Source organism: Echiichthys vipera (genome assembly GCF_963691815.1).
Source record: "Echiichthys vipera genome assembly, chromosome: 16".
Taxonomy (NCBI): domain Eukaryota; kingdom Metazoa; phylum Chordata; class Actinopteri; order Perciformes; family Trachinidae; genus Echiichthys; species Echiichthys vipera.
In genome coordinates this window covers 14,981,560-14,993,849 of record NC_139841.1, presented here as the reverse complement: position 1 = coordinate 14,993,849, position 12,290 = coordinate 14,981,560, and the positions used below count along the sequence as shown (strand labels likewise).

At 40.0% G+C, this 12,290-nt stretch overlaps 1 protein-coding gene across 1 annotated transcript in view; it reads left to right on the top strand.

Moving 5' to 3' along the window:
- Positions 1-10,797, top strand: part of nsmfa (NMDA receptor synaptonuclear signaling and neuronal migration factor a) — a gene marked incomplete at its 3' end in the record, with an annotated part of 43,203 nt that extends 32,406 nt beyond the window's left edge. The window contains exons 9-15 of the mRNA XM_083930060.1: positions 648-731; positions 886-919; positions 2,032-2,102; positions 3,132-3,211; positions 4,372-4,474; positions 9,768-9,843; positions 10,700-10,797. Coding sequence (XP_083786186.1) covers positions 648-731; positions 886-919; positions 2,032-2,102; positions 3,132-3,211; positions 4,372-4,474; positions 9,768-9,843; positions 10,700-10,797 — 546 coding nt within the window. The remainder of the gene's footprint in view (positions 1-647; positions 732-885; positions 920-2,031; positions 2,103-3,131; positions 3,212-4,371; positions 4,475-9,767; positions 9,844-10,699) is intronic.
- Between the last annotated feature and the right edge of the window lie 1,493 nt (positions 10,798-12,290).

The window sequence follows — 12,290 nt, the reverse complement described above, 5'->3', positions numbered from 1 at the left end:
TACACTGCAGGTGTGTTCCCGAAGTATTTTGGCTGTTACAGGGGAAAGGATTTTAAAAATGGTCTTGGCATCTTTGGTATCCTGACTTTAAACCTTAAGTCTACAACAAGTCCCAAAAACACAGTATCCTTCATTTCCCACAATGCAATTCAGTAGCATCTTTCACTAGACCCTCCATGCCTGTTAAATGTCTTTCAAACTCCACACCCCCAATTTGTGATGCAGGCTTTGTGCTAAAATGTTAAAGTCCAAACACGATCTGGAGTTCGGAGACTTCAGAAAGGTCCCTCATATCATACAGCTGTTTAAAAAAATGTAGGCTCTGAAACTGTTGCAGCATTAAGTGATCCCCAACGCAGCACAGGAAATGGTTTACTTTAGGATTACACACTGATGTCAGATCTCAGTTAAAAAACTAGGTGCAGTATCTTCAATGCATCTAGCGTATTCTCTAGCATCGTGCTGTGAATTTCATATCGGGCTGTTCATTCCCTGCACTCATGAATGTGTGATAGTTTGCCCTTTCCTCTCTGAGACTCTGGTATTCTCTTCCTTTTCCCCACTTTGCTCTGTATTCTCCATCTCCTACTATTTCCTCATATACTTAATCCATCATTCCTCTCCATCTATTTCTCCTTCACCTTCAGCTGATCTCTTCTAAGGTCCCAAAGGCAGAGTACGTTCCCACTATAATCCGCAGGGATGACCCCTCCATCATCCCCATCCTCTACGTGAGTCAAACACAGACGGACACTGACATGTGGGCAATACATGGACATACTGTACCAAGTTGTTTGTTTCAAAGGTGTTCTATAATAAGGCAAATTGCATCGGAAATCAAAGAATTTTACTGTTTAAATGATTATGTTTGATGTTTTTTCTCAGGACCATGAACATGCAACTTTTGATGATATATTGGGTGAGTAAATATTCCTGTTTACGTTAGTATCTCCTTTTTTTATACCCGATTTATAATTATATATTCAAAGGTAAACATAACTACTACTACAACTAATAAGAAACTGTCTCAGAGGTAAAAATGATTTGCAGAAGCAATAGAGACATCACTACTAAAAGATACAGAGGTAAATTTATATACACAGACAGATTTATATGGCTATCCTGTCTAGAAAATCAGTCACCTTTATTCTTGTGCCTGGATTGTGCCTGAGGAGTGGAGTCTGATCTCTAACTCATCAAACCATGGGAGTTAAAGGTCAGGAAAATAGCTACGGGCTAAACCTTACCTGTGAGCAAATCTCTTAAATGTCCCACATTGTAAAAAGGTGATATTTCCATGTCTTTTATGATTTTAAAGCAGGTCTGGGCACTATAGAAATACTGTGAAAGTATCAAAATGATCAGAAACTGTGTCTTCATTGAGTATTTCAGACAGAGGGTGAATACAGGTATTTTGAGACAGACAGTATAAGAAAAATAATGTTTTTTGAAAACAAAACAAGTAAACATGTTCTAGTAAAAATCCAAGTATGAACCTGAAAATTAGTATTGGTAGAATAATTAGTATTTAGAAACAGTTAAAATGCTGCAAAATTACTTAAAAGCTGTTTTTACAATTGGTTTCTGCATTCAGAAAATGCTCCTCTGTTGCTCATAAGAGAAGTGCTTACAGTAAATGGTCCCCAGAGCTTCCCGGGATAATAATGAACTCCACTGAATAAAGCTCACACTGAGTTAGTGAGAGGATGTCAATGAATTATTCACACATATAGATTTCAAGTTCCCATTTTTCTGTCTTTCATTGACCTGTTTTATTTTTGCTGTGACATTTCCTGTTGCATCAAGTACACACTGTTGAATTCAATTTTCTTTCATTAGTATCTCTGCTGTCTTATTATCACACCTGTACTTGAACTCACCCCCCAGAGATTTCCTTTGTGTTCATTGCTCACATTTCTCCCTCTCTCACTAATACCTTGTTACTTGTCTCTTTTCATATTCATATTCTTTCCGTTTTCGGCCCCTGTTGCTCACATCAATCCAACTCTTTCTCTCTCTCTTGCTGTACAGAGGAAATAGAGAAGAAGCTCACAGCTTACAGGAGAGGAAGCAAGTTCTGGAGGATGCTCATCTTTTGTCAGGTGAGGAAAAAGGAGATAGAACAAAAATAATACTGTATGTCCTATAAAGTTGTAGGTTTTATTTGGGATGTATGGTGCCATGTGTCATCCCAATCATGCATTGTATATGGAACTCCCTGAGTAACCTGCTAGAATGTTTTAAGTACCTTCCTCTAGGATCTAATCTCTCAAGATATTAAAATAAGGAGATGTACTTAAACAAGTGAAATATGTGAACTACAGAGAGTAATTTACAGGCAGTAATACAGTTTTTTCATGGACACATGCACTAACATGCATGCATGGCTGGCTGGGGATGAAATGGTTAGCGTTTTAATGATAAACCACGGTAAAATTCCTTGCAGTTAGTATCACCGTTTCAATTTTAATTATCGTTAAACCCATGTTTGATCCCTGCACTTTGACAAACTCACGGTAAATACTGTCCAGCATCAACCAAAGTTGCCAACAGTCTCCTGGAAGCAGGAGCAGCAACGCGGGTTCGTTTTGCGTCAATGCAAAAATGGCAGAAGGCAGTGACAGCGCTCCGGATATTCCCAGCCTTCTTTGTGAGTCAAGTGTGGATGTATTCTGGTTTTTATAAACTGGAGCCACCCTGTCTGCAGAACATGCAGAAAGAAAATCACTGCGAAAACCTGTTATCATTTTTAATGCTTATGCAAACTAAAAGTGCTGCTAATTCTATTTGTAGTTTTCAATATAAAACTGAAAATGTTTAGCACATTTGAACAAAACTGCAATAATACTGATAACCGTGAACATTTTGGTCACTATAGTTGTCATGTGGAATTTTCATACCGTTTCTTATGCACAGCTATCAAACTAAATAGAGAAACTCTGATACGGAGAGAGACTTTATTCTCTGCTCAGGACGCGGTCACTCCACTATATATTTACATATACGTAGATATACATACACAAATATTTGTTTTCTGCCACTTTAATGCGTTAATGTTAAATACTTCTCCTTTTTAAGAAGAGGCAAATTAGCAATTGTAATAGTAGTAATGCTTTTCATTTTTGTCTTAGGGAGGCCCTGGTCACCTGTATTTACTGAAGAATAAAGTGGCAACATTTGCTAAGGTGGAAAAGGAGGAGGACATGAGCCAGTAAGTTACCATAAGTCTGCACCACTGGGTCCATCTCTGTTTAAATATCAGTTTACAGTATGTCTCCTAATAGCCTCCTATTATGATTAGAATTTACATTTCTTTTAAAGCATCAACATGGGATGATGCTTCACAAGACATGAAAAAATGACAGAGCCATTAGCTAGCTGTGAAAAGAGAAGAGTATTGGAGGTTGAGCTGAGTAGAGCAGATTGAACAGCCACTGTGGACAATCTTATGCCAAACTATCCGAAACTAAGCTAAATTAAACAAAATGAGTGGCAAACATTTGATTTTTCACCAGCAGCAACCACAAACTCACCTGTTGGCTGCTCATTTTGTTTGATTAAGCTAAGGCTCAATACCAATCTCCATCCTAAGCCCTTAAGCCCTGAACCCTCACAGACTTAACTGATGACACCTGGTAAGTGTTTGAGGGCGAGAGGCTGGAGAGCTCAAAATGGTATAAACAGGAATGGGACAGCACTTTGTGGCAATGTGTCACATTACTGGTACGTTCCCAAACTGGCTCACTCCCATTTCATTTTAGGCATTCAAGGGATAAAAGATTCAGACAAAAACTAATCATGTAAATGCTCTTTACTATTTTCAGAATATGAATACTATTTCTGTCAGTGATCTAAGACTTGATTTAAATCAAGGATGTTCCACTGCGACAATTCAAAAGTCTACATTTGGTTGCGGTCGGAGTTATGTATCTCTCTCAAGGTGATCATCTTTGAATAGGCAATGTTTGTTTTAGAGATATAAAACACTCTCCTGTTCTTTAAGTATGTTCTGTTTAAACAGTTGATTCAGTGCAAGAACACAACAGTTAACCAATAAAGTGTGACAAGTATGGGCACACCGAATTATCGGCCTTGTTGACTGCAATCAGCCCATCTGCAAATGAAAGATGATTTGATGATGTTTATCTGCTGTGTTCAAAGGTTAAAAGGGCTTTTGAAGCTGTTTTTTTTTTTAAATAATCTTTTTCATGTGAAAGAAGGTTATTTTAAAAGGTTAATTGTATGGTTGAATTAGTGCTCCTTCAAAGACAGTTCAATGAAGGGCTGAACTTTTAAGAGTTATATATTTATGCAGTCATTTCATGGGAATCTCTATAAGATCGGTTGTAACTTTAGCCTGTCTTTGATCAGATTCTGGAGGAGGCTTAGTCGCTTCATGAGTAAAGTCAACCCAGAAGCCAACATCATCCACATAATGGGATGCTATGTCCTGGGCAACCCCAACGGAGAGAAGGTAAACAGACACTGATGCAAACAGTCCCACACAAACAAATGTAAACAGGAAAGCTCATCTTTGACACCACTAAAGTTATGATTATTTGGGGATAATACATGAGTCAGCTGGTTTATTACGACTGGACCTGCATAAAAAATGGACGTAGCCTCCCAGTTGAGGTCCGTTCTTTATACTTGAGTCAAAGAAATAGAGAGAGAGAGAGAGAGAGAGAGAGAGAGAGAGAGAGAGAGAGAGAGAGAGAGAGAGAGAGACAGAGAGAGAGAGAGAGAGAAGAAATGCTGTGGTTGTCATGCTGCACATGTGGAGCATGTTTTAGAAACTGACAGTCAGCCGCCAAGACAGACAAAATGCTCATACTCATCACAGCTATATAAGAAATGGTTTCACCCACAGATGGGTTAGTGCTTTGAACAAAGATTGAAACAGTCAAAAAAACAATAAACCAGGAGTCAGAGAGTGCGTGTAGAAGACAAAAACCAAGAGACGCACTCAGCATGATGTTGCTATTAGTTACCACAAGGTAACATTTGTTTGCCCTACGGTAACATGATTTGCTTGGGTAATGACCCACCCCATGTGAACTGTGCCACAGCTTTTGGCTTCATTACCAAAATTTTAAATTTCAGCCGTGAAACTTAATCACTATGGAAATCACTTTTAGTACCAGGCCTTAAATAGGTTTCATTATGCTGTGAAAACATCCTATTTAACATAGGGGTCGATGAGAAATTGCTCCATTATGAAACCTGCCCCCAGTGCCCACTGGGCAAACTGCAATTTTTTGCACTTCCTTATTGGATCAACCAGGAAATCGCTGTGGTGGGGGCTTGGGCTGGACTAACACTTGTGCTTTACTTAAAGAAAGTCACATTAATGTTCTCGCTTTAAGTAACAAAGCCAGTTCCCCGGCAAAACTTCTGTTTTATCACAGTGCATGAATGTACAAGGGTCAATGATAATGACACAAGGCAAACCTTCCCTTAGTAGCTCTATATCCCAAATTGGATGAAAGAATGTAAAACATAGTTTCAGTGGAGTTCACAGCAGATAATGTATGACAGATAAAGAGCAATAAAATCTGATGCAGAATCAAACCCTACACCGGTGGGACCATTGCACTGTGACTCAGAGCAGAATTCAGATTCATTCATAACAAAGTCCTTATTTATTTACATGTTCAAAACTGATTCAATAACTTAAGTTGCCCGGGAAATATAGATCTGTTGTTTCCCGTCTCTCACCATTATCAGTGAACACTTACTTAAATTCCACTGCCTCTTTGTTCTCCCTGCTCACTTCCCTGTTTGTTGCCCTCTGCTTTCATATTTATTCCCACTGTTAGTCTGATATTATCATCCTCCTGGCTGTCTCAGTTTCTCCCTCTCTCTGGATACAGCTGAAGAGCACTCAAACATTGAGTGATGATCTCTCTACCTGAACAAATAATAAGACACATAATCACATACACACACAAAAAACAAAAAAAAACAAAGCACTCACACACACAAACAAGCTGGCAGAGACGTTCACACATAGCCAGCGGTGTTTGTCTGACCTAACTGTCTGTTCCAGTCATGTCTGCCAAAATGCTTTGTTATATAAAGTGGATCTATTCAGGGGTTGATGGAAAGTCTGGCAGAACAGACTGCAAATCAGTGATAGCTGCACCTTGACAGACAAACACAGACACATGCAGTTGTTCCAAAACAGCAAAACTGTTTTTTTAAGGACTATTCCCAAGACCCCAAAGTGATATTTTTACTCTGGTGTTTTGTCTACTGTCACCTTCATAAAACTTCAGTCAGAAATGAGAATTAATGAGATTTTGTTTGTAGAAGAATATGTACACGCATACTCTTTTCATCAAACCTATTCTCCATTGGCAACTTCACTACATGACCATAGGTACAGCCCCTGCTCTTCTGGAAAGTCTTCTCACTACATGTTGGAGCCTGGCTGCAGGGTTTTGCTTTCTTGTTAGAAAATAAGGCTGTGCTCGCAGTTACTCAACTTTTGCTTCAGCGCAATGCAACGCCATTCAGCAAAGTGCTGCATCAGCCATTCAAATACGTGCCAGTCCACATTCCCGGTTTATTACTTTGTTACTTGAATAGTATATTTCTTTACCTTGCATTGTTGCTACAAAAGAACATGATTACTTTACAGAGTTTTAAAATCCTGTCTCATGGTTCATATAAACCACTGTGCAACATTTTGGCAACCAATAAGCCTTCAAACTAATAAATCTACTACTCAAAGTGGGCTTTCTGAATCCTATTTCATGGTACTCACTGAAACTTCAAACAACATGCCCCCACCAATGCTAAGGGGTCTAGCTCGAACCATGATAAAACAACCCCAGAACAAAAATAAATATGTGGACGCAGACTTTTGGCCACATAATGCATGGTTTATTTTTTTGGTTTCCTTCCTTAAAAATCATACATCTCCACCGTTAGACAGTACAGCATCAACAGAACACATCACAGAGTTCAAATGGAGTCAGTTTGGGTCCCGGTTTGATACATTTTTAAACAGTGGGTTTCAGCGTTGCCAAATGATGCACTCCCGAGAGCAGCATAAAACAAAAACTTGCAAACTCACAGCATCAACAGACAGGACTTAAATAAATAACAGCCAGGAAGTTATTTCAAATACCAAAGTGCATGTTGAGCTAAAGCTTCCTGACTGCAGATTTGAAAGCAAGCCGTATATAAAGTGTCTCAAGTCACATACTGTTACTTCACATGCACTCACTGATGTATGTTCACATGCTGCATACAAAGATGTGCACTTGTGCTTGAGGGATCTTGATATGTCAGGAGATATTTAAGCTGCAGCAGCCATAATATAGAGGGTTGACTTCAACAAAGAGGTAAATTACACCGTCCACTTTCCATTTGAAAAGTAAAACATCATAATCAATAAAATCATTAGGCAAATACCAAAGGGATCTAGCTTAAGCACATTACTCATTTTGTAATGATAATTATCTCCAAATCTGTCTTGTGCTGGGCTTGTTTGCACGTTGCAGTTTCATTGATCTGAATGCAGTTTAATATAAGAACTGAACATTCTCAGATTTGAATTTTTCGAGGAGCTCCATATCCTGTACGTGAATGTGATTAAAGTGAAAAGATATATGACAAGGACCAAAAATTGGCTGATGTATGGAGTGAAAAATGTTGCTGCCCTGTGATTTCTGGGGGAATAAACACACAGTAATGAACTCTGACATGAAATGTAGCGCAGGCTGCACTTAAGTAACAAAGCACTTATGAAATGTAACCGTGGCTGTGAATAGAGAACAGCAGGTGAGTAGGTCGGCGAGGCATTCAGACCCAGTTTTTATCCAGAGATTTTTAAAACGTGTTTTGGTTTTGTCAGCGCAAAATCTGCATCAGTCTTGGCAACAACAGTCACTGAGAGCAGCCACCGCAGGACCGTTCTCTCCTCAACGCCCTGCATCGCCTAGACATAGCTTAGCATCTAGTGTATCTGTCATAGATAGAAGGCTGCACTGCAAGTCATGGTGCAAGTGCGGCTATTTAATTAGCATAACAAAGCTAACGTTAACACGGTGTGTCCCTGTTTGTACAGTCGATTGAAAAGCATACCAACTTGTCACTTATAGTAACACCACCACAGGAATGGCCGCAGTCGAGGTTGAGAGGTCACTGAAGAGGCCGCGCTCCTAGTTATTAATAAACTTGAACCTCCAATAAAATAAAAACTAGGGTATTTCAAAAATATTCACCCTCCTTAGTGTTGTCATGGAAATATGACTCAAACAAACAGACTAGAATGTTTTTTTTGTAAACAAGTCCTAAGTAGGTCTACTGGACACTCAGAGAACTGCAGTTTTTGGCACTTCCGTATTGGATTTACCAGGAAATCACTGTGGTGGGGGCTTGGACCTCAACCAGAGGTTTCTGAAGAGCCAAAAAGAACCTTAAAGTGGACGGCTCCAGCCATTGTTGTCTTAGGAGTGCCTGATGCTGCCTGCTCCCAGATCATCCAAAAATGGGCAAAGAGGTGGAGCAGCGATGGAACTGAGGCGGCTAAAATGAAGCCTTTAGTCTATGCTAGCCACCTGTGACTGCATCCAGCTGTCACTCTTTGTGCTGGACTAGCACTTTGTGTGCAGCTCCTCTCTGCTTCATCACTGCCTGCAGCCAGAGTGGACGTGATTTCAAGGTGACAGACAGCCACAGAGCAAGACAGACATCAGTGCTCCTGCAGACATCCTAGGATTGTTTATAAACAGACGCTTGGAGCGAAAAAGTAGCAGACAGTGTCAAGCCCACGGACACCACAAAGCCCGTCCGTAAATCGATTCAGACCAGCCTGGTTAAACATCGCTCTGACAGACATGCGAACTTGTTCAGAGAGTTCAGAGAGCTGCAGGTTAGAGATAGATAACATAAATCCCCCCCGGATGTAACATAAAGTCAAGGGAGTGTTTATTTTTTTTTATTTTGAGTCATTTGTGTTGTAACATGGTATAAAGCTCAGCAGCTTTTACAAAAATATATTTTCATTTCGACTTTTTAAGTTTAAGTGTTTTAATTAATAAAAATAAATGAATCATTTTATTTTCCACATGCTGTCATCTAATATTTTATTCCATTACTTTGATGATGTTTTATTTTTCCGCTGTGGTATTTTTCAATAGCAGTATCGATAATTTTGGTATTGCGACAACACTAATCTATAATGATATAATACTTTGAAAACTCTGCTGGAACCTGCAAATGCTTCACATGTTTGGGTGATGAATGACCATCTGTATCATCCATTAATTTCCAAAGCAACTAATCAATTCAGTGCTAAATTTCATATTGTTGTTTGAGAAAACAACCACTTGCAATGACTTCAAATGCAAGCTATCAGCTAGCATCTCCAATTATTCTCATTTACAGATACGCTCACAGCTAGATTATAATCTTTCTTTTAATTTCCTGAACTTGGGACTCTTTACTGGGGATGTGACAGGGAATTACTTTTACGAGCTCTGCGGTTTCATGGAAAGTACAGAGAGGTTCTATGAGGACAAGAAGGAAAAATGACCACCTTTGTAACTTGTACACTCATTACCTAGCCTTGTTACCTGCTCAGGAAGAATGTGCACATGTCACTTTGGTGCTAATGAGCTGGATTCATTGCGGTTCATGTGCGTGTTTCTATATTTGTGTATGTGTTGTGTCTGAAGATGCAGGCTCCCCTGCTGCGAGCGTATCCAAGAGCAGTGGGATTAATTGGTGTTTGCTTTCTTATCTCGGCCCCACAGCTGTTTCAGAAACTGAAGAATCTGATGAGGCCTTATTCTGTCGAGTTTGAGTCACCGCTGGAGCTGTCTGCCCAGGGTGGGTATGAACAAACATACACCCAAACATGCCGATTACACGGACACATGCATAGTGATGCATAGTGATTCACACACATATACAAATGATGCCTTCAGTGTGTATGAAAAGACGCAGACAAAACATATATGTCTAGTATTAACTTATTGAGGAGGAATTTACTTCCACAGCTTTTCCCTTATTTACCCTAATAACGATCCGAAGGCAGGCCAAGCTGACATACTGCTTTTCAGAGGGTATTCTGGGCTTCGTTATAAAGCTAGAGCGAATATAATGGTATCATCAACTAGATAACATATAAAGATCCATGGCTTGTCAGGAAGAGGGTTAAAAACGCTGAAAAGTTAGGCTGAATTTTGGCGAGGGGAAAAACTGGGCACTTTCAAAAAGGTCCCTTGACCTCTGACCTCAAGACATCTGAATGAAGATAGGTTCTATGGGTACCCGTGAGTCTCCCCTTTACAGACAAGTCCATCTCATGATAGTCCAATTCAGGTTTTGGCTCATGCAGTACAAATGTACTATTTTTCACCTATTCTAAAATGTGTTTCTGGATACTTCTGCATACTGGGGTCCCTAAACAGTCTTAGAATTGCACAAATTGGGTATGATTGGGAAGCTGAGACTCGTATGAATTCAAAAGAGCCCATTTCATTGTAGTGGGACCATTGACTTGTCCTCATTGTAGAAAATAAACGATTGTAACCTCTAGGATAATCACAGCCTTGTGTTCGTTTATAACCTCAAACTACAGGCCTATGACATTCAGAGAGTGTGGGTCTTTTGTATACAGTATGGTATATTCTGCTTCCTTAATATATGATTCAAACTTTTCCTGTCTCATTTACCAATCAAGGCAAAGAGGTGATTGAGATGTACTTCGACTTCCGCCTCTACCGACTTTGGAAGACGCGCCAGCACTCCAAACTCTTGGAGTATGAGGAATTTTTGTGACGAAGAAACATGGATAATGGGTGCAGCAGAGCCCTCCAGTGCCACGAGGAACCTGTTAATAACTGGTCCAATGACTGAACATTGCTCAACTACAGGGCTCAAACCCGTCAACTCAATATAAACATTCACACCTGCTTTCATCCTGGAGAGGACTGGGAGAGGAGGAGGAGGGATGACAGGCAGGACCAGGGGGCTGAAGACAAACTGTGCCTCAGCTCCCCCGGATTTTCAGAGTAAGGATCAACGGCTAACAAAAAGGGCCGAAAAAATACACATAAAATTTTAAAAAATGGGGAAAAAGCAGAGGTAACTGGACAGTCCACGTCTTAGTATAACTCCCTTTGCCTCTCAAGTTTGAAAGCAAAAGGAGAATCAAAAACTTCATATATGTAAAAAGCAAAAATAATTTTAGTCACACCTCAAAGACATACTTTCTGAGGCTGATGTGCTTCAGAGCAATTGCTGAAACTCATTCTGCCATAATGTGGTTCTGTGTTTTGACTGGACCTCTCAGATGATCTCAGACTCTGGAGACATATATACATACATAATCCATATGTCAATGTGTGTATATATCACATTAATATATTAGCATAGCTTTAGTCAAGCAAATAATACTCTATATGAGAATAATGATGCATCATTTATTTTTGATGTGCATTGTTGTGCAGTTTCATATGGAAATACTTTGGAATAACTCAGGTTTTAGCCATGAAGTAATTAATCTGTTTGTCTATTCTATCAAGATATTGTAATCTTCATAGCCATCGCTTGGAATGAATGTATTATCTCTCTAGAAATGCATCTTTGGTTTGAGGAATTGAGCTTCTTGTTTTGGTTTAAAAAAAAAAAAAAAGAAAGAAAAAAAGTGCAAACATGCAGATATGTTGCGTGTATTCTCTTACTGCTCATCTGTTAAAGCAAAAATCGTTGTTTATCACCTTCAGTCACCCCCCATTTTTCCTCCCTTTCTGTCACATGCACACAAACACAATCTAGCATGATTCATGATGTCAAGAGGGATGTAACAGCCATCCAAGTGCTCCAGCCGCTGTAGTGTAGGAGCTGCCCTATTGATCCCTCCTCCTCTTTTGCAGAAGGTTCAGGCCACTTAGTCGGCCCCTGTCAACGTCGCCAGCTGCTCTCACTATCTGCCAAACACTCTTGGCTTCTCTTAATGGCAGCCAAATGAGCTTCCGCCACCTCTCACTTCACTGGGCTATGATCCAGTCTGAGACCCAAGTTCTCTGAATTAAACAGACCTGCCAGGGGTTTAAGCTGTTAACAGCCATCTGCTGCCCCTGCCAGGTGTAAAGCTAGTTAAAAAAGGCCAGGAATATGTGTGTGTCTGCGTCGGAGACCGTCGCACCACCTGAGTGACCTGAGCTGTCTCACATAGATTAAAGATGTGTAGAGCAGCTGAGCCTGGTGCTGGACAGCAATCTGAAAAGATGCGCAAGTGCACACACAGACACACACACACGCACACACAC